Below are 22,909 nucleotides of genomic sequence, written 5' to 3'. Positions count from 1 at the left end.
CTACTGCGAGCCCAGGGCTCTGCACTGACCCTGGCAGCGCTGGGGACCAGCCCCTGGCACTCACAGAGCACCCGGCGATCCCTCTCCACCTTCCTGCTGGATCTGCTGTGATGGAGAGGCTGGACAGGATCTCTTCCTATGCCATGGTAAGAACTGGAGGAGAAAATCAGCCCAGGAAGCAGAGAGGCCTCAGCAGAGAAGGCAGGAGCAGCCGAGGCTCTGCAGCCGCTCCTGGGAACTCCTCACTTGTCCAAAGGGTCCATCCTGAAGATTGTGGGGTTCCAAAATAGACTCTAATCTCGGGCACCCCACAGCTTCCTCCCAGCTGATGCCTCCAGGGCTCCTTCTGTCAAGAGGCAGCAGAAGAGCTGGGTCAGAGCAGGAATGTGGGGCAGGAGCGGTGCTGAAAGGCTGGGAAGTGAGGCAGGGCTCTTCCGAGTGTCAAGGTCGGGATACACGGGATGCAGAGGGTGTGATGCTCCTCTGGGCAAGAGGAAATGGGGAGAAGGAATGTGAAGTGGTTTTGAAGCATCCTCACCCTTCCTTGGCCTGTTTTTCGGCATGGAGGAGCACCTGGCCTCACCCCACGGCTCGGAGCAGCCTCGGAGGGGGAACCTTGCCCAGGAGAAGGTGATCAGTGTTTGCTCCAGTGCCCTGGGCTTTCTGGGCGTGAATAGTTCCCCAGGGAACAAAGTTTGCCAGTTACACGATGTCACATCTGATTTCCCCACCTGTAAACACAGGTGGGTTTTCATTCAGCAATCCACACCTTAAAACTTCCATTATGATTTTTAAATTCGATTGCTCCTACATAGTAGGCTTTTTTTTAAGTGTGAAAAAAGTGTTTCTCTGGTCCTTTCCCCCCTTTTTTCTTTATTTGTTTTAATGGATTCTACTGAAAAAATCTCTCAGAAAACACCACCAAGCAAACCCAAAGAAACTAAGGTTTCAGTAGAGGGAAACAGAATTTTTCTTGGATTAACTGCAGATGAATTACTGACAAGAAAATACCCCTTAGAATTCTCCTTCTGTTTTTGTTTGTTTGTTTGGGTTTTTTTTTTTTAATATTTGATGAAAAAAAATCAATTCAATAAATAATCTATTGGAGAGGGAGAGGATATTAAAATTTTGCCTGTCCTGCCTGTATACAAATATAAAGATCACAGGTAAAACTGTGGCTGGACTGTGGTAAAAATTTCTTTTCAGATTGCACAAGGGAAGGACTCCCATCCACTTTTGGGGCTTTTGGGCTCCAGGGGAGCAGAGGGCACGGACAGCAGAGCCAGCAATTGTGTCTCAGTGTCCAGAACTCAGAATCCCATTCCTGCGCAGGAACTCCCCTGTCCCACCCTGCCCCCACAAGGAATCTGCATTACAGCACAAGGGAACTTTGTTCTTGTGTTAAAACCTCTGAGAAACCCAGGAAAATCAGGTCACCACACTCGGCCCCAGGAGGGCTTTTGCCCATCAGTAACAGAACATTAATGAAGAATGAGGTGTGTTTAATGGGAGAACAGGAGTGACTCTGGTGACTTTAAATAGACAAAAACATTGGGACCAGTCTGAAAAACCCACATACTTCCCCACTGCACAGGGCAGGGAGGTGTGAGACACACCCCTGTCACAGCTCTTGGAACACATCTCAACATTCAGCCTGGCTTGACAGCAGCTTGCTGAGAAATTCTTAAAATTCATTCTGGACAACCCCAATATCCTTCCCAAGAGCTGTGGAAGTGCAGGAATTTCGGGTCAAGGCTGCTCCCTGATCAGGGACCTCAGTCACACCATTGCAGGGAAGCAGGACAGGGATGCAAACGTGCTGTAGCACCCACGGCATGTGATTCGAGGTTTTCCAAAATGCAGGGAAGAAATTATTGCAAAAATGCCCCACAATGGTCCCTGTCGGGAGATAGCTGTGGCATGAGGTAACTGCTGGCTGTGATATGGGAGATAAAGACGAGTGTGACACTGACAGTGTGATGAGCTTGCAATGGAATAACTAAAATTAGTTTCCATTCCTGCATCTGCCTAAGTCCTTATTCCCTTTGCCTTGGTTCAGGGCTGCTGTGGATTCCCTGTCCATAAATGGGCTGTTCCCAGGGGCTCTATTCCCATTTCAGACGTCACTGGAAAATGAAAGGATAGTATTTAATGAAAGAGTGGCGGGGGAGAAACGTGGCAGTGCATTATGGCCTGTGCAATCAAGAGAAAAATCAGGGAGAAGAGGGAAAGGGAGAAGGCTGGGCAGCCACAAGGACAGGGAATTCCTGAAACTGAGAGACACCAGCTCCTCCTGACCCAGGGAGCTCCTTAACCCGTGTGACAGCAGCTCCTCCTGGCCTGGAGCACCACTGGCTTTGTGTGGTGAGCCCAGGGCTCGTCTCCCTCAGCTCTTCCCAGGCAAGTGGAAAGGATGGGGATCACACAAACCAACAGGGCACACAAACTGCCTGCACTGCCACTGGAAATTCCCTTTCCTCCCTCCTTTAATCCTGTGGAGGTGGCAGAAGCCCCAGGCTCTGGGAAGGGACTCTGTCCATGTGCATTTGCTCCAGAGCAGCCTGGGCTGGGCCGTGGGTCGGCGGCCACGTGGCAGCACAGAGAAATGATGGGAAGCTGAGAGTTCCAAGCCAGTGGAAAGCCTGAGGAACTGAAACAGAAAGAGCTGGAAAAACAGCTGTACATGGCCTTCCTGTCAGTGTCCTGCCAGCCACGTGCAGCAAATGCCCTGCAAGCTCTCGGCCTCGCTGTCCCAGCTCCCGGTGTCCTCGCTCCTCCAGCAGGTATTTGGAAGAGCTGCCACTTCCATGACTGGGTGGGCTTTGCACTTAACTGGGACATTTGTGGCACCCACCAAGTTCACTGCCCAGTCCTGCAGTCGGAGAGGGATACCCAGGAAGTTTTCAGATCCTTACACGAGACAGTCACATTCCAGCATTGAACCTGGTTTTATTTTCTCCTGCTCATTCTCAAAATGAACAAACACAGGCAATAAAAATGCACACGTGTTTCCAGGGCCAGGAAGTTATTTGCTCACGTCATTTACAGGATGAGAAATGTCTCAAAATCTCTTGATTTGTCTCCCCTCCCATGAGCTGGGTACATGCCTTGGTATGCATGGATGCAGGCTCTAATAATATTAGAAGGTCATTCAAAGTTAAAATAAATGACCTTTTATGGTCACACAATTTATTAATTCAGTCCTCAGTTAGTTCAAACCTGGTGAGACATGGTCAAAAATAAATCAATTCCTATTTGATATCTTCACACAGAAAGTGAGAGCAGTGCTAATGAACAGAGAGGAGCTGCTGTTTAATCCCAGCAGTTTGGACTCTGCAGCCTTCTTATCACACTCCCTTCACAGAACAGTTTGACAGAAAAAGGTCAAGAGAAAGTTTTAATTTTACATTTTTGAAATTCTTTCTCTCATCATGCAGTTATTTTGTGGTGCTTTGGTATTCATGTGGGTGTTAAACTTCAGGAAACTCTCTGAGCTGCTCCAGTGACACTGACAAAAACAAGATTGCAGAACAAAACCTTTCAGAAACCTCCCAGACTTGTCCCCTTTCCTTGTCAGCCCCATGTCCAAGCAGGCTCTTTGAGGGATACCATTCTTTTCCTTAATGAGAGCTCCATTTAACAGCTCTCACAGCCCTAAATGAACGAAGTTCTTGGGAATAATCACTAAATGTATTTTGTCCTTGGGTTTGAGAACTGTGGATTCCTAATCTTCAACAATGGGGAAAAAACCAGACTCAGGTCAACAGAAATTGTTTTGTTGACAATTTTGATTAATAACTTGAAATTATTTAAATGACAACTTGAGTACTAAGCAGAGGTGGAATATTTTCTGGCAGTGTTAGTTGATATCTCAGCACGAGATATTAATGGCTAAGTCAACAGCTTGTAATCACATCAGCAGAACATGAGGAAAACTTAGACAAGCCTGTCTAATATTTGCTCTGTTTATTTAATGTTCGGATTGGAATCAGAAAGGGAAAGAAAATTGTACATAACAGTAGAAAAGATTGATTCATTAAAAAATACTTTTTTAAGTTTAGCCTTAAAAATTCAAAGATGAAAGTGTGTTACATTCTACTCTCTGTAACTCGATGACTGGAATTTTACTGGGTAAATTCAGGTTGTCAGCAGCCTCTCTCTGCTGTGACGGCCATGCAGCTGAATATCAAATTTTGCCTTTTCCATCCTTTTTTTAAAGGGAAACTGGCTCAAACACCTCACTGATTTTGACTTCAGTTGCAGCAAAAATTGCAAATGTGTTCTGTTCCTCTCGGCCTTGCTTCTGCAACTTTGTTGTTTGGGATGCTCAGAGCACCCCAGGGCTCTGAGCAGAGCTCACAGGGCAGCTGCTGAATGCTCCTCACCTGGAAAAGTCTTACATCTATCTGAGACAATGAACCGAAGCACTAATTCCTCTCCAAATTTAACGAACACATTGAAATGTCATTTTTTAATTGCCAGCTTTTAGAAAGCAATTCACAAGAAACAAAGCAAATGAGGGTCCAGTGGCAACAGCTCCATGCAGGTGTCTTTACAGGCAGAAAATAATTCCATGGATCCACAGTTTGGTTTGTGAGTCTCTGCCCCAACAGCCTGAGACTGTTTTAGGGGGAGACATGTTTTAGGGGGAGCAAAGTTTACTCTTTCTCAGGTGCTCTGTGTGCTCTATGAACCCTTGTGAGGCTCGGGATCATGAAAACACAATTTAACCGGATAACTTTTAACCAATCTCCCACTTTTTAGACTCTGGCTGTGCCAGTTTCTTGCTGTGTTGTGCTGATCTCCCTCCCAGCTGTGTAACACCAGCACTCCCTCCCCTCTGCTCCCGGAGCTTCTCCAGGTGAAAACAGCCTCTGCTTCCCCTCACAGGGGGTGGGAAAGGGGATTGGTGATCCCTGCTGACTCGAGCCATAACGTTTTTGTGTCTTAAACACGTTTTTAAATGCCTGGAGATCCTTAGGTGACCATCTGTGGGGGGACGTGGATGCACAGTGTCCCACCCGGAACGTGCCAGGCAGGATTCACAGCCCGCACACTGACAGGCTGGGCCCTCCTGGGACACATCTGAGTCACAAGAACATCCTCAGAAAAACTCATTGTGCTGCCTCACCCCTCTACCCTCCATCACAGATATATTTTGAGGGTTGGACTTGATGATCTCGGAGGTCTCCTCAAACCTTAATGATTCTGTGATTTTATGATTCGATGCCCACATCAGTTCTCATCCCAGTACCAGCAAATACAAACGGATTTTTAAAAGATGTTTTCTCCTCTCTCAGCACTGCTACAAAAGGATCAACTTTATGCTACATTTGCTTTTCTACCCGGCAAAAAATGGCTAGAGCAGCCTGAGGTCCCCATTCGGTAGGTCTGAATCACCACCCTCCCTTTGCACACACTCTCAGAAAATTAAAGAAAGTGGGACCTGCCCAATCACCTTTGTCTGGCTGCCTCTTGCTGAGCTGCACAAAAGGGCACAGAAGAGGACTTGCAGAAGTGTGAGAGACACTAAACCCAGCAGAGGATGTGGCCGTGGGGAGTGCTGGGACTGGCAGGACATGCCTGGAAGGAGCACAGACCTGGCTGCAGAAGTCCAGCCAGGCCTCCAGCCCCCTCTGCCCTTGGTCCCCTCCAAAAACCCCAAATGAAACAAGAATCCCTCTGTGGGTTCTTCATGCCCGAGGAAAGAGCCTGGCAGAGCAGGACTGGGCAGGGGCAGAGGAGCTGCTTGGGCTTCTCTTGGTGGCAACAGTGTGGTGATAAGGAGAGAGAGATAAGGAGTGTTGGGGCTGCTCCCTTTGCCTGTGCTCCTGGTCAGCTTGGGACTGGCCTTTGTCAGACTGAGCTTCATCTGCTGCTGGGCCTCTTTTCTGAAAGGGAAAAGATTTCACTCGTTCATATGGGAGCTTGTGAGTCTTTGCCTCTCGTGTTTCAGGAGCGCTTGGGAATATTTCATTAATAAACCTCCCGCAAACACAATGTCCCATTGAATAATAGGATATGTAAAAGCACACACATACATTAGAGAGAAAAACTCAAATTATTAAGAAATCAAAAAATAGTTCAGGTAATCACCAAATGGGGCATAATTACAAATGAAAATAAATATTCCGCTGGGTTTGAAATATGAAAAAATGAATTCTAATGCTTTGTATCCTAACTCAGTTTTTACTTGCAGGGGAACAGGTGGACAGGATTAATTCTATTTTGTTTTTGAGCTGTGGTTGGCTCACAGTCGGTGCTTTTACCAGCCTAATGACAGCACAGCTCACTCACCAGCCTGGGTCCCTACCGCGATCAGAAAACCCCAACTCCCGAGGCTGCTGTAACCATTTGCCATCTAGTGGACAATGGAAATCTCACTCCGTGCTTGGCTGGAGTAGAAAGAAATATGGACACCAGGATTGGGGTGTATTCCTTGGAAATCTGGTCTGGCTCATTAGCCAAGACATTCACTTATTTTAAATAAGTAATGGTGTAAGAGCCAGCTCACCTGCTGATGATTTGTAATCTGAGTATTTAAGATCAGGCACCTTGACTGAAACTGGAGTGAGGGATTTGTCCTCTTTTCCTCTTGCACATGGATCTTGCCGTGTTCAGTGCTCGACCACAGCAGTTCGTGGTGGTTACAGACACACACTCCAGGGGCAAATTTTTGTCTTCTAAAATGAATGATTTTTTGTCCTCTCATGTCTATGCCTTGTTAGCACAAAAAGGGTGGAAAGACCCAGCAGATGAAGATACCCCTTCGCATCTTTGGCCTGCCCAGATGACACAATTTCTATTTAATTTAGCAGGCTTGATTCTCCAGTCTGGCTTAATTTTTCCCTGCTACTGGGAATTCTTCCTATGAGGGAAAACTTACCAATAACTGTCCCTTTCCACGACTTGATGCACACTGAAACACTTGTTTTCACCTCTCACACAAGATACATGAAAATCTGCCATTCCTCCTGATTTGTGTCTTTCATTTAAAAGGTGTTTCTCAACAGGGTAAGAGTTTCCACGTTAATCTCTGGTTTTGAAATGATCCCAAATGGTGCAGTTGTCATACCTTGGCCTTGGTAAATTGTCCTGTACACTGGGCAATCTGGGCAAGTGGGAGGTTCTCAGGGTAATGGGCTCAGTGGTAAAAGCATCTTGGATTAATGTGCAGCACAGGTGACTGGAAAATTTGATGTCCTTGGCAGTGAGAGACCACAGAGGTTCTCGGCCCACAGGGATCAGGAAGTCTGAGCTGCAGAGAGGTGGAGAGGAGGAGGAGAGATGGGCTAATCCTGCCTGCCCCGAATGCCTGACGTGTTTCTGCTGCCTGTCAGTGGCATCCAACGATACCATGGCTTGGATTCCAGGCATGCCTTCAAACACCTTTCAGGCTTTTAGAAAAAAAGTTGTGAGCAAACAATCAGCATTATCTTGATATTCCAGCCAGGAATAAATACCGTTTTAATTTACAGAAGCAGCCAGTGCACACCCACACAGATTCTCACTCAGGCACACCCAGACTGAGCTCTCCAGTGTGTCCCTTCCAACTCAGAATGTTCTGTGATCTCTGATCTTCCACATAAAATAAATTCCCCACTTTTTACAGAACAACCCAGGCTGGGAAGTTAGACAAACTACCAGAACACGCCTGTGACTCTGGTGGAGAGGAGCTCTCGGGAAGATCAGGTGACTTTCAAGATAATGAGTTCCATCCTGACACTCCCTCTCTAGACCCTTCCAGCCAATCTGTCTTTAGGATCTAAGCTCGTGCACTGGCTCCTCTTTCATTTTAGTGAGAGCTCTGGGTTCTGGTGCTGGTGGGATCAGGGTAGCCCTGCCCCTCTCCTGCTGCAGACTCGCAGGGGCTGTGCTGCTCTCCAGGTGTTAACCTTGTGCTCGACGCCAACAAGCTCCACCGTATCCACCTGCACGTTGACCTTGCGCGGTTATCGGGACGAGCTCTCAGCTTTGTGCCCTGGGAACACAACTCCACCATTGTTCCTGGGATCAGCTGCTGGGCTGCAGCGCTCTGTGGGTGCCGCCCATGGAAATCACTGGGAATTTTCCATCCATTCCACTGGAAAATCTCATGGATCACAATGCAAAAAGATCCTCTACCAACAAACGACCCACAAAGCCACTGATACCTAATGAGCTCTAGGACAGCAGATGTTTCTATCAGATAGAGCCTAAGTTAGCTGATTAATAAAATTAAAGGTTTAATACGTTAATATATTCAGCTTTGGGCCTCTCATGGCAAGAAGGACATTGAGGGGCTGGAGCGTGTCCAGAGATGGGAACGGAGCTGGGAAGGGGCTGGAGCCCCAGGAGCAGCTGAGGGAGCTGGGAAAGGGGCTCAGCCTGGAGCAAAGGAGGCTCAGGGGGGACCTTGTGGCTCTGCACAAGTCCCTGACAGGAGGGGGCAGCCGGGGGAGTCGGGCTCTGCTCCCAGGGAACAGGGACAGGAGGAGAGGGAACTGGAAGTGTTCAAAAAAATGTGTGGATGTGGCACCTGGGGACACGGTCTGGTGGTGAACAGGGTGGTGGTGGTGGGTTGACGCTTGATGACCTTAAAGGCCTTTTCCAATCTTGATTCTGTGATTTCCTTCATGTCATGAACACTCAGCGCAGAGCCTTTGCTGACACTGGGTGGATTTAAAGATTGACACTTTCAGACTACAGTTACTTCAGGCTGGATATGATCTTCAGGCACACTTTACCTATTGCTGATTTTTACCTCTTTGGTCTTTCCCTGTAGTCCAGTTATAATATCAAGCACCTGCAAGATAAGAAAAATAGATTAATTATAGTCCAAGACAGGTCCATAAAGCATATTGTAAACTGTGGCCTAGTCAACAAAGAATGAAATGGCAGGAAATAACAAGGGCAAATACAGTATCAATAAATAAAATATCCAACTTCTTTCTCCTGCATAAGTCCTTTTCTCTGGTTTGTTCAGAGCTGGCTGTACACTCCTGTTTGCTTTGTAATCAGTTATTTTGAATTGAGAATAAATTTCTTTTTGCTTTGCAGCCTTTTCTAGCATGACCTTTGAGGTTGCTGGTGATACCAACAGCTCAAGGGCTGTGAATTCAGAGCTGTAATTTGCCCATCCGTGTGCTCTTGTGGGAGCAGAACATCCTCTGGAAAAGTGGGGGAAGCAGAGCATGGCCACAGGGGTCGCGTGGTTTATGATTCTTCCCGTGCTCCCCCCTCTCTTTGCTGGGAGCTGTACCACAACAGATTTGTGCAGCAGCCCCACAACAGATTTGCCCCTGAGGTGCTGCACCCAGAAGTTTCCCATGAGCTGAACACCTGGACATTGGAGGGGCTGTGAGAGTAGATGGAGAGCTGAAGTTTTATTTACCAGACAACAAACAGAGCGGTCAAAATGCAAACATAATAGATATAAATCTATTCCTCACAGGCCTGACTGGTACCACGAGACTACGAACCAAAACTAAAGCTAGAAACAATATTCTTCCATTTGTGAGGAAGGGCAGGAACACTACCTCCCTGACTCAAAATTAAATGGCAGATAATGAGGTATTGAGGCTGGTTTCAGGGTCCATAGAACATAGAAAAACTATTCCTAGATTTATTTAACAAAGTTTGACCCTCCAGAAACATTTTTTGGATCACCAAGAACCCGCAGCCTGTCGTGAATACAATTAATCTAAAAGAACAGCTTCACCATGTGATGCAATGCTCTTTTATTAAACAGCAGATGGTTTGACCAGGAGTCTGATTTGAAAATAACAAACTGCAGGCCTGGGGCCACTTTTCTCCAAGGACTGTCTTGCCCCCTGGCAGCCATTCAAGGCTGCAATAAACAGTAAACATTCAGTTTTCATCCCCAAAACACACACCCCTTCCAAGCCCTGGTGGGAAGGATGTGTGAGTTCTACCATTCCCTGGGATTGCAGCAGAGCAGGCAGGTGGCACCAGCACTGCCCCATCCTGCATTTCCATCCGCTGCTGACACAAAGGCCTCTCCAAGGCACGTGGGACACTCAGCAAGTGGTCACAGCTCTTTGTGCCCTGCCATTGTGTGAAAGGAAAACTTTATTCCAAGGTACAAATTTTTTAGGGCTGGGACAGTGTCCTCTACCCAGGCTTGGAAAATGCCCAGAACAAAAATCTCTCTGACCCTCTGCACTTATTCAAAATGCTGCAAATTTCCACTGGGCCTGCAGAATTCAAGCTCTTTGCAGATGTAGGAAACGTGGATAGGCTCCCTCCCTTTATCTCCATTCACCTGTTCGCTCCCTCCCCCAGCCATCCTACATGAGGCGAGCCAGCACCTGGATGCTGATGCCAAAGTGAGGTTCTCCACTGGAAAAATCTGTTCTGTTTCTGTTTCTTCACTTTATGAAGCACAAACCAATGTCTGGGCCATGCTGCAGCCCCAGCACAGGAATGGACCAAAGGAAAATGTGTTTCTTCTGCAGGGCAGCTCACAAGGCCCACAGTAATTTTGGTCTGGTTTTGGATGGAAGAAACAGACAAAGCATTCTATTTATTTATTAAAGCATTATATTTATTTGTATATCATAGGCTTGTTATGCATCAAAGCTTTGCATAGGCAGGTTGAGCCTTGCATCCAAGTTCTGTTCCAGCTGGAGAACATGGTTACATAACATCACTGAACATGCAAAGAAACAAGGCATTTCCTAGCAACAAGAACGTCAAGATCCAGCTGCAATGAGTTGTTCACAGATTTTAATGCCCAAAATGCTTGGAATTCCGGCACTGGCACAGTTATCAACATTCACTGGTGCTAAAAAATCCCAAGAAAATGAGGATAGTATCAGTATCAGTATATACATCAGTATATATCCCAGTATCAGTATCTCCCCACCAGATGAGATCCCTGTATCCAGCTAGGAAAAATGTAAAATACACAAATCTCCATCCCCAGTTATGGCCCTATTCAAGGCTTCTGTTTGTCTCAAAATTGGGCAAAACCTTTGTGGTGTAGCTCAACAGGAAGAAATGTCTGTGCAGCTCCAAGGTAACACGAGGGCTTGGGTTAAAAGGGGAGGAAGGTGCCCTAATGTCCTGATCTGTAACCTACCTTCAGTGGCTACGAGCTTGTAGAGAGGCAGCCCCGTGCAGAGATTTTCAATGTGTTTGCCATAGAGAACCCAGTCTTTCAAATGCCCCACCCAGGAACTGCCATCTTGGAACTGGGCCCACACATTATTCGGAGAGTAGACATCCTTCATGGTCTGAAAAGAAAAGGTTAGACACCATCAGAAATGTAGCTGTAGCTTCACTCTGCTGGGGCACCCTTTGAGAAGGTTCCCAAACCTAAAATCACCTTCCTTTGGCTCACAAAAAGCATTGGATAAAGAAGCTTAATGCGTTAAAACCCCATATTTTCAATCTATTCAGTAACAAAATTTGCTAGATATTAATTATGCCAACAGAGCAAACCTGAGCTGCATCGCTGCAATAATAAGTTATGTTAATTGGCAGCAAGTTTTGCTGTAAATGTGCTAATGGACCAGAACTCCACCTCCAGACAATACTTCCAGTCTCCTGAAACCTCAGCCTGAATAGGGAAGTCAAAATCTGGTCAAAGTAAATTGATCTCTACATTCTGTTCTGAAAAAAAAAAAAAAAATTTAAGCAATATCAAGGTTGAAATATCAGCAGGACAATGAATAAAAGGAAAGTTTGCCTGAACTTAAATTGTGATCACCTCAAAATAGTCAGATTACATCAGTTCCAAGGACAGGGGATTGTACAGCTCAAGACAACCCCCTATTAAACTGCAGGGGGACCATGATGGTTCATTATCTTAAAAGAATGCTCTGCATGATATTCCCTTGAAGCTGTATCTTGTCAGGTCAGCTCCATCATTCCTAAGACAGCACAAGTCATTCCTGAGTTGGTTTAGGGGCAGAGTGGACAGTCCCCCTCATGCCACACTGCTCCCATCCAGCCTTCCTTGCCAGCAGCAAGGGTTCCCCACAAAGTCACCTCTCTTTCAAAAGCCAGACGTCCAATCTCTCGCAGCTCTGGGATGTATTCCTTCTTTATTTTCATGATAAAGCAGGCATTTCGTGAAAACAACCTGGTGGCAATATACCCCTGCGATGGAAAGAATGAAGGTTAAATCATTAGAAATGGCTAACGCTGACATTAGTTGATGCTCTCTACTCTTTGGGTCAATCTGGAAGGAACACCAGAGGCTGCAGAGGCTGCTGCTGTGGAATGACTGCATTTCCTTTGTCTCCTTTGGGGAATGGAACCAGCCTGTCCTGGTGCCTGTCCCTAAGACTGAAAGCATCATTTCTGACAGACTTCTGCTGCCCATGAGTGCTGGCAGCCCATCCTCACCTCCAGCCCCACTGAGGTCAGTGATCTCACGTCCAGGAACTGCCACCACAGGTTTCATTACAAGTCTTTTAAACTGCCCCATTGTATGGGTGAAAAAAAGGAGATGGCCAAGGAGGAGGAAAGGTGCTGGGAGTCTTCAAAGCAGCAGTGTTCTGGGACAAGATATGGTGACAATACACTAAAATAATTTCTGATTTTGAAAACTTCCTCAGGGATTGATTCGAGGCAGACTCTTGGATTTACTCACATGTCTGTAGTCAAAAATGGTATCAGAGGAGTACACGCCAGAGCGGACATGGACGTCAACGATGTGCTCCTCGCTGTGGATGGTCATAGTCCCAGTGACATAGTTGCTGACAGGATCTCGCAGCACAAAGGTCTTTGGTAAAAAGCACAAAATCATTGTTCATCACCTGGCTTCCATCTTTAGCAGGTGCAACAACCCCCAGTGCTTTCTGCTTTGTGCAAATATTAAATCCCTGAAGAACCCTGGAGCTCTCTGAGGAGGCTCTTGAGGTGCAGGTCAGTTATGAAACAGGCCCTTCTGCAGGCTGAGGAAAAACTGTATGGGACATCCCAGTCATTCTGCGCGGCAGCAGGGACTGGCAGGAGACGGCAGCAGTCTCCAGATGTTTGATTGGAGAGGAGACAGGAGACGTCTGTCCCCCTGACTTCTTGTTACTTTGCACCTGCACAGAACCACCTTTTGGCTTGACTGTCACCTCTGGCAAAAGCTCTTTCTCTACACTTGGCAATAAGCAACTTCTTAGTTTTAGTTTTTTCTGTGGTTTTCTTCCTATTCTATTCCCCCTGGCCAGGGATCCAACACATTTTAAATGCTCATGTGCAGGACAAGGCTCATCACTCTACTTACGTCCAATGCAGAAGTCTGAGCCCAAAAGATTCCCAGGCAAATGAGGACTGCAGCCTGTAAAAGTAATCAGATTTCTCTGTCATCAGAAACACCAGGCAGTGCCATAAAAAAACCCAGCCCATGAACTGAGGGAAGGAGCTGTAGCACCAGTTTGAAAAATTACCCACTTAGCATGTATATTAGTTGAAAACAACTAAAATTGCTCATTGTAGAGTTTCTGCTATCTGTTTACCTGTAACTGAAAAAGCAGCATAACTTAACCTTTACACTTCTGCAGTTTTCAGAATTCCCTCCTTGATGCCATGTTACTTCTTGATTTGCCTCTACAACTGCAATTATTAAATCATAACTAAGCCCCCCTTCTGGAACCAATTCTGCATTCTTTGCTCAAATGAGGCTTCCACTGACTTTGCTAACCCAAGAAATGCAAGTTTCCCTCTGAACCACCCAAAGAAACAACACACCGATCATTACTGTACCACTGTATTGTACCACTTACTTGAGCATCTTCTTCTCTATTTCCTTGTTTTTAAAAGTGAGGAGCTTACAGTATCAAAAGTTCAACAGAAATGGAGATACTTACAAATGTCTTCATTTTTCTTTCAGATGAGAACAAGAGTCTGCAGAAGGTAAGAACGCAAGAAAATCCTGGAGACCTTCAACTTTTATATCTTGCTGGAGGTGTGGGAAACACATGACAGAACTTTCCTTCATGACTCGAACAAGTCCATATCTACATGTCGTAAGCCTCCTATCTGAATTTTGGGTTAGCACAGATAACCTGACCCAGATATATTTAAAGCACTCAGTAACTCTCAGTAAATCAATCACTCTGCAAATGGCAATTATTCACTGGTTTAAACTTTAGTCTTGCTGGTTCTACTTTTTTAAATATTTAACAGGATATTATCCAGAATTAAATGACATTGGGAATAACTCTGCTATTCATTTGCACAAACTACATTTTGTCTTCTGAAATACAATCCCTAACAGCCTGAGTGATAGTCTGCAGAGAAGTGCTGGGAAGAAACACCTGTGTCATGGTGGCCTCCATGCCAGCCAACAAACAGATCAATTCTTCAGCCATTTCTTTCATTGAATATATTGGATGGGGCCCTGAGCCACCTGATAGCGAGTGGCATCCCTGCCCACGGCAGGGGGTTGGAACTGGATGATCTTTAAGGCCCCTTCTGACCCAAGCCATTGTGGGACTCCGTGAGTCCATTCTATATGCAGGGACCCTTAAAGAGAAGTGCTGCTCATTTTTGATCCACCGCGAATAGAGCACATGCATTGAAATCAGTGTCAGGGCTGGGAACGACAGCTGTGCTTCGCAAGGGAACCTGGGGGTCTTCTGGCCTCCTCAGCATACAAAGGAGTGACATGAAAACTCAGAGGGTCTGTGGTGCACACAAGGTCACAAACAAAAGGAGCAGGATGGGGATTCCCCCTTTGAAGCTGCTGCTGATTTCTGCATTTTATGAAAATGCCAATGGCCACGATATCACCATGAGAATGTTCTCTGGTGTTCTCTGGTGACTGCGACCTTGCCTGGACTCCTCCTCATCCGCTATTCTGCACCAGCCAGTGCTGGGACCTGGATGAATCACACTCTGCTTTCTGCTAGAAGGTCATAATCAAGGCTGGTTCCCTCCAAATAAAACAAGAACTCAAACTAATAGCAAACACATGTCTGTAATTTCTCTTATCAAAAACAAGGTGAAGGAGATTGTACAGAAATATCTCTCTGCAAACAGGCCTCAATGGAAAAAGAAAAAAAAGGAAATTGCACACATTTGCTTTATGCCACCTAAGTCCACATGAGAAAATGTTATCTCAAGTGAAACAATGCTGTGCTGCTAAGCAATATACCAGAAAACACATAAACAGATCTCAAATTCTGCTAAACCCAGTTAGACTAATTAGGTTGATGTTGCACTCCTCTTGAAAGCTGGCTCTCCCCCTTCTTCCCAAAAGATTCTTTTTTCATACTCAAAAGATATGTCAAAAATACTCAGAGCAGATTTTGACAGTCAAGTAAGTATTTCGCAGCAGGAATATAACAGGGTTAAGGCAGCAGAAGTTAAAAAAAAAGCTTTAATAAGTTATAAATGCATTAAGGGGAAAGCTTAATTTAACTTTTCCTCAGGGATTATGCCTTCATGTACTCATTTTGTTTGAAGAACACGCAAGAAGCAGCAGCTTCAGCTTTCCTCAGCATTGATGCGCTCAGGCATTATTAACATTATTAAGCTACAGAACTACTCTTAACTTATAAAATTGGCAGAAGAATTTGACCCATTATTTGACACTGTCATCCACTAAAAACCAGGTAAACAGGAGAACCCTGAGCATCAAGTGAAAAGTAAAATTGCAGCATTTCAGTTCAAGTCTGATTAACAAACAGAAATTTAAACATGTAAAGGAGAAGGATTCAATCAAGTTATGTTGAGATTGTATGATCACAATAAAGTCTCATGGTGGCTCATGGGTTTTTTCTCCAGATACTTTTCATAAATATTTACTTTATCAGGGAGTCAGCAAGTAGTGGGGAGAAAAGGTAAAGAGTGAAGCAACACCCCTAAAAACCAACATAACTCTCCATGCTCCCACTTGCACTTGGGTGGCCATGCCATGCTCTAGATAAAGGCAGGGTGACATAGCCTAGAAAACTGTGGCTCAAGGGCAGAATGAATCACATTCCACAGTTAAAAAACCCCCTCAAGCTCCAGCTTCAAGGATGCAACCAGAAATAATTTCATCAGGTTTACTCTTGCTAGACAGCAAGGAAAAGCACATGAACATGTGTGTGCACAGAACAAAACAGTAATTTGAGGGAAGGGTGAAATGTGCAATGTTTCTTACCCTTGGGAGGTTGCTGCACAGTGCTACAAGAATTTGCTACGGAAACAGAATGCCTTGAGCAGAGCTTTAAAGAGGACACAGAGACAAACTTGTACTGGAAAGAAAACAGGGTCTTATGCAGACAAAGCCCCATTCCCTGCCCTTTTCCCTGGCTATTCTACTGCTGTCACTAGTTCCATAAGCTGTGCTCAATGTCAAGTGCCTGAGCTGGGCGTTCGCCACACAAACTGCTCAAGCGCTCAGCAGCTGATGGAAGATGTGGAGGTTCAGGGTTCCCAGGGTGATGCATTTCTGTAATGGCCAAGCTGGCTCTAACTGGTGCAAGACAGGGACAAAACTGCTTTCCAACTCATTGCTAACGACACTGCAGGGAGGAGGATTGTACAGCTTGGTTTCTCTTGCCTTTCTTGAGGAGGGCTCAATCAATGGAATTTCCAGAGGCTATAAGAGGATTTTCTAACATAAGACTTTCATGTGTATTTGGCATCTTGGAGGCTAAGGATGTAACCTGTCTCCATTTGGCATCCACAAATCAGTCCCATTAGAAGAACTGTAAATCTTTCCCCTTGGTAATTTATCACTTTCATTCACCGTATTTGACACCTTGAGCAAAGTACGAAGTGGATGTGAAACAGATGAAAAGCCGAGTGCTCCGCTCACAGTGCTGGCAGACTGCTGCACCTCCTCGGCACTCACAGAGCCCCAGCAAGGCCCCAGGCAGGAGCAGGACACAGTGTGGCCCTGAGCAGCACAAGTGAGAACTGGGCCTCCCCTTCCCAAAGAAAGCAAGATCCCCTGGCTTTTGCAGGAACAGCTGCAGCAATGATCCTCAGCAGTGGATGGCACAGGAGAAGAGTGTTCAGAGACATCAGCTCCGAGCGACACCGAGTCCCCGTCGCGCCGTTCTGGCAAGGCAGAGGAAGCTTTAGTGTGCAAACCCACCCTGAACTGCAGCCAAGGGCACAGTCAGCACACGGGGACTGGCAGAACTGCTCTCAAATACAAAGCACTTTGGGAGTTGGCAAGTGAGCTCCTCTGGGAGTGCTGCTTCTGGAACCTGGAACAGGCACAGGGAAAAAGCAAATCCAAACTACCACAGGCTCCTGGGCCATGGCTCCGTGTATCACTGTCAAAGTCAGAGAAAGATTAAAATCGACTTCCTAAGTGGCAGGTGACAGAAAGTGCCCCATGTCACTGCTCCTCCCTCACACATGTTTTGCTACCTCTAGTTTATGGGCCCTTTCTCAAATCAGCCCTTAGTCCATAATCAGCTGCTACTCTCCTGAAGGAGCTCTGGGAAGATTCTGAAGATTCTCAGGGCCATGTCTGACAACCAGAAAGCAGATGCTGAATGAGCTCGGAAAGGAAGGTCAGCAGAAGAACTCAGCAATTCCTACGGTTTAGAGCCAACCTCGTGATCTCCCGGGACTCACTGAACATTTTTAACACAGCAAGATTAGCACCTCCCTTGGTCTGAACAGTGGTTTTGGTTATAGGTACGACTTCAAGCTGAGTCCTTTGCCACATCGGCACAAAGCGTCACTACAAGTTTACTGGCAATCTGTGCTCTGCTTCTGGTGATCATTTTGTTCCATGTAAAAGTTACTGTTAAATACATTGAGCTTAGCATGACCAGTTTTCTTTCAGCTCCCTGTATGCAATGAATTCAATCAGGCTGGTATCAAAGCCTGCTCTTATCAGAGCACTTCCCCAGGAAACTCGTCATGCTTCTGTGAACACAGGGCACCTGCCAATAAGGTAAACCCATTTTCAGGTTTAACTTTGGGATATTATGTATAAAAAGTAAGAGTACACATCAATTACCAGCAGAGCTGGCCTGGCCTACCATCCAAATGGAGTTCCCTGTAAGTACACCTATCACTTTCCCATAAAACTCTTAAGGCTGGGCAGCTTTTAAACGGTTTTGAGCTTTTCCTGGCACTGAGTGAACTCTTAGTGATTTCTGTAGGGCTCACAGAGTGAAAATGCCAAAGGGGTGGGGACTGCAGGGGTGGAATCTCCCTTTTGGCAGGGATGGAACTCCACATGCCTACTCAAACGGGAAAGAGAGAAGTGCTCTGTTCCAGGGGCGGCACACACACGGGAGGCGTCCACAGGACAATATTCTCTCCTTCACGACTCAGAGGCAAATCAGCAGTCTCAGCAAGTCACATAAAGTTAGGGCTCAGCTGTTTGCTGAGAGCGTAGGAGAACCGTGAGACATGAGAGACTCAGGTGCAGGATAGTGACACCGGGATATTTACAGCAGCCTGAAACTGGTACAGGAAAAATTCCCAGGCATTACTTTCAAATACTCTGAGTTGGATTGGGACCTTTTCCATAAAAATCCTCCTTTGCAGCAGGTGAAATTTGGGAGTGATTCAATGTACAAGGGATTCAAAAGAATAATTGTTCACAATAGCTATCCCAAAAGAATTTTTCATCACAACAATTGGAAATCTCTCCAAAAGGTATCACCGGTAGTTCGGACAAACATGAGCAACAGCAAGCTCATGAGCTGCTGAAGCTCTGTAAAGGGGTAACAAATGTTTGGTGTTCCAATTTTCTGAACAGAAGTGCTTGTGCTTCCCCTTAGACTCTTAGTCCTGTGTTCAGAGGATGAGATCACTATGAGGATGTTGAGGTTCCTTTGCTGCTGTGTTCCAAGTACAGAGCTGGACCGTGCACCCATGTTCTAACTCCTCACAACAGGTGTACATGGACATTTCTCAGACCTGCTCCATGTCTGAAATCAAAAGCTCGGCGTAAAAAGCTCACTCTTGAAAGCAAATACTTCAGAGTACCTTTTTCCAAGGAGTTACTGAATTGGGGCTGGGCAAGTTTTAGAACCCACTGTGTTTCAACGACCTTCTTGCCTGAGCAAGGTGCACTGCTGGGGCTAAGAGCCATTTCTATGCATGTGTTCTCTAAACTCATCAACAAATAATTCTCCCGCATATTTAAATCCTCTTCAGCTGGACCCCACTGCAGAAAGTGCTGAGCCTCTACACAAAGTAAATGGGAAGTCAAAATTATTTTAAGACAGCAAATAATTTGATGCAAGATAAGCAGCATGATGTTCAAGTGTTTTGAATTTCTAATGTTCATTTCAGATTGTGATTGCTTCTCTTCTTGGAGTTTTCCTGGCTCCTGCTCTTGCCAACCACGTAAGTATAGAGCTACACACAGCTACTCACTGCTGCCACAAGAACTACTGGCTTTAGCTCTCACCTCTGAGAAATCTATTTCTGGAAGTGAAGCTGCATTTTTAAGTTTGATATTTAGAAGAAAACTTCTTTTTAATTTTTCTATGATAATGAAGAAATTATTTCCATGCTTGATGTATCAAGGGAAAAAGACAGTCACCATACATGGAATCAGGAAAGTCTGTCCTGAGATGAGCATAAACACTGAAAATAATGATGTGGAGAGAAACAAATATTAACGTGATCGATCTGACCACAAAATACAGTAGAATACTGTAAGTAATCTGGCACCAGCAAGATCCTGCTGGGGAAAGAACAGTAAGGGATTATTTTGATTACTTTAAAAGTAAAGGCTTCCCAGTCTTCATTCTGAGCCAAGAAATTTTCTCCCCTTTAATCTGATCTCCAAGAGCAATAATTTCCCAAAACATGGCTACTAGAGCTAATGCTTTATTGAGTGAAACACTACTGGGAATCCAGGAAGCTAAATCCTTACCTCTTTTTATCTTTTCCAAAAATCAGAACATGGAGAAAAACTTTAATGGGCAGCCCAGTGAAAACTCAAACCACTCTGACACCAGGGTCAGCACCAACCCAAAGGAGGGGTCTGAGGCCTGGAAAACCATCTGGGACTTCAAGACTGTAAGTAACTGCCACCATGGCACAAGCAAAACGGCAAAAGGGACACAAGTTTTCTAAAACCCACCAAAGCAGCAACAAAACTGCATCATATTTCAGAGGAGATGCTTGAAAACGCGCTCCTTCAGCCTCGGGACTGTTTCTGGTGTCCTGTGTGCTGCGCTGAGCTTTTCAGCAGCAAATTCCTTCACCTGCCCTCAGCAGGAGAACACATCATACACGTGGCATTACAAGGTCTCTCATCAGCCTCCATGACACATTTACCTAAACAATATAATTGAAAGGACAATATTTTTCTTTCCCTATGACTATTTGCACTGTAGAAAGCCTTTCTTTTAACCAGTGCCTCTCTCCAGCAACCACTTCTCTTCCCTTGTGTACTGTTTGCAACAAAAAGGGTTCTTTGTTTAATTTTAATAGGGCTACGTTGCAACCAAGGTGTTCTCAAAGAACACCTGCATCATTGCTACAACCAACAAGAGATTTTGGTTTGGCAAACGCTTTCCTACACCACCTCAAGGAGACAAGGTAGGATGGTGGTTGAAAGTGGGGCAAAAGCTGACTGTCAGTGAAAAGCACTTGTTCCTACACACACAGGAGGAAAGGCTCCAAGAACTGAAGAGAACCTTCTCAGCAGGGCTGAGTCCCTGTAAAAGTTCCTTCTAAAGTTGCACTGCCCAGGAATAACCCCTTCCCCGTTTCCAAAGAAGTGTGTACGAGTTCTGAACTCCAGTTTTGGTTTTCCTAAATGCTGTTTTCTGCGTTTGTTTCTTTGATGCTCAGGGACTTGGGCCTTACCAATTGCCACCCAGAGAGAATCGCTTCATTATCTCGAGGAACAGACTCCAAAGCTTGAGCCCATATGGAAAACGCATCCAAGCCCTGTGCAGAGGAATTCCCTCCTACCTCGCTTATCCAGCTCCTGGTGAGTCTGCTACTGACAGCCTCTGTGTTCCAAAATTCGACAGTTTAACAGGATTACAAAAAAACATTCAAACAAATTTGAGCATATAACTTACTGAAATCCTGTGGTTTTCTATGACTTTCTATACTTCAGTGTATACACATGTAAGGAAACGCAGCAGATCTGTCACTCTTCTGTACAATGACCTGGAGCCCAGCCACTCTCAGGAAGGTTCTGGGCTCTAGCTCTTGGCATAAGCCTGGAATTTTAGGCAACTAGTTGGAAGCGTTTCAGCTGCATTTTTATTTTCTTCTCAGTCCAAATCTAATCAGTTTTTCCTTTTCTTTCAGGATCAAACTTTTTAAGAGGATCAAACTTCTTATCAGGATCAAACTTCTTAGAGCGAGATATTTCATGATTGAAATTTATGATTAATTAACTGCCTGTTTATTACTGTGGTTACTCCTGATAAAGTTTGCAGAAGAAAATTCATAGAACTGTGTATCCATAAGTAAGATTTTTCCCCTCGGTAACCTTCTCTTGATCATATTTTCAATGATTTATCTTTTTTCTGCTCTATCTGGAAGCTGTTGAGTCTGAGTAAAATTTATCATCAACCTATATTGGTCTGTGCTGTGTTTTTACAAACCCTTTGAAAAAGCAGAAGCAATTCCAAAGACAAGTCACAAAACTAATGTTCTTGCAAAATCCCAATTTTGGCATTTAAACCTTTTCCAGTACAATTTCCCAGGGAGACTTCACATGCTGCCTTGAGCAATTATTCATCAATACTAGAAGAAAATGGTGCTATACCTACTACGTTACCCATAGTTAAGATAACATGAGATCAGTACAACTGATTTTTATTTTGACTTCTAATTAACATAGAAAAACTTAGTAATGTGATGCAATGTGAAATGTTTTGTTTTAAAGATAAATACTGCCATGCAATACAGCCAATTGTAAATAGACAGATGCACTATTTCTCTGACCAGCCCAGAAATGGAATCGCAAATAATAGAATAAGTGTATTAAATGAAATCTGGGGTTGAAAACAGGTGTTATGCTAAAAGTAAAGCAAAAAAACTCTGAGCCTACTTTCTTCATCTAAAACTTCAGTACTCGCTCTGTCTGGAAAACACCACATCTTCACCTTCCCTCCTCGCTCAGGGGCCCTTTCCTTGCTGTTTGAAAGGAGTTACTCTAAGAGACACTTTACCCACTCAGGAACACCCCAGGGTTACTCTAAGGAAAGGACATAGCAGCCTGCTCTCTTCAGGAAAAGCCTTTTGGGGACTCTAAGGGTCAACTGACATGAAAACCAAAAGCAAAACTGCACCCAAGAAATTTTTAGTGCCTCCAAAGAAAAGCAACCGTAGGGTTGCAGTATTTAAACAAAAGTTCCCATCTGACTTGCCTGGGGTTTCTGGAGAGACTCTCCTCTCCTTTTCCAACTCGACACTGCATTTTCCCGGCGACCACACAGGCACAGCCCTCTTCCCTGATCCTATTGGGAGGCACTGGGAATGTCTGTCTGGGGGCTGTGGAGCCCTGTCACAGATGATGATCCCATGCGCCCCCAGGCAGCCGGGATGTGACCTGAGCAGAGCCTGTGGTGCAGATCTCGCAGCCCCGCGGTCACCGCACAGCACAAGAGCCCGGCAGCCTCGCAAACAAACAGGGACAGCCGCTGTCCACTCCAACCAGAGCCTCCCTGGCCTCCATGCAGGGCACAGCAGGGCACAGCTGCTCCTGGCAAGGGACAATGCCTGCTGCAATACGGTCCCGCTTAAAGCCAGAATTCCAACAGGAGACCAAAATACCGTCTGCAAGGTCCAGATGCTTGCAAAACTGCTATAACTTCATGCACTTAGGAGGAAAAGTCTGTCAACAATTATAAATGAATAAAACTGGAAAAGTGAAAATGTCTCAGGGCTGCTCTGCCAAGTCCATGGAGGCACAGATACCTCAGCCCTCACCACTGTATTTTAGTGGGTGCTATGGTAACCTGATAACATACAGTGCATTTTGGAAGGTAAAAAGGCTTTTCCTTATTTTGTCAAATGC

General features: G+C 45.3%; 2 protein-coding genes across 2 annotated transcripts; one reads left to right on the top strand and one right to left on the bottom strand.

The window, feature by feature from the left end:
* Positions 1-10,524: 10,524 nt before the first annotated feature.
* GKN2 (gastrokine 2) lies at positions 10,525-13,943 on the bottom strand. The gene is made up of 6 exons (XM_032092108.1): positions 13,812-13,943; positions 13,229-13,282; positions 12,602-12,733; positions 11,995-12,105; positions 11,084-11,237; positions 10,525-10,786 (listed from the first exon to the last, which is right to left on the bottom strand). The coding sequence occupies exons 1-6, from the start codon at positions 13,821-13,823 to the stop codon at positions 10,695-10,697; spliced, it is 555 nt and encodes a 184-aa protein (XP_031947999.1). The 5' UTR covers positions 13,824-13,943; the 3' UTR covers positions 10,525-10,694.
* Positions 13,944-17,946: 4,003 nt separating this feature from the next.
* Positions 17,947-21,260, top strand: LOC116435469 (gastrokine-1-like). The gene is made up of 6 exons (XM_032091806.1): positions 17,947-17,958; positions 19,207-19,260; positions 19,822-19,941; positions 20,359-20,466; positions 20,722-20,863; positions 21,193-21,260. The coding sequence occupies exons 1-6, from the start codon at positions 17,947-17,949 to the stop codon at positions 21,258-21,260; spliced, it is 504 nt and encodes a 167-aa protein (XP_031947697.1).
* The last annotated feature ends 1,649 nt before the right edge of the window (positions 21,261-22,909 follow it).

This window comes from Corvus moneduloides, chromosome 27, assembly GCF_009650955.1.
Source record: "Corvus moneduloides isolate bCorMon1 chromosome 27, bCorMon1.pri, whole genome shotgun sequence".
In the NCBI taxonomy this organism is placed as follows: Eukaryota; Metazoa; Chordata; class Aves; order Passeriformes; family Corvidae; genus Corvus; species Corvus moneduloides.
The sequence above is the reverse complement of the archived record's forward strand: the minus strand, read 5'-3'. Positions and strand labels throughout refer to the sequence as shown.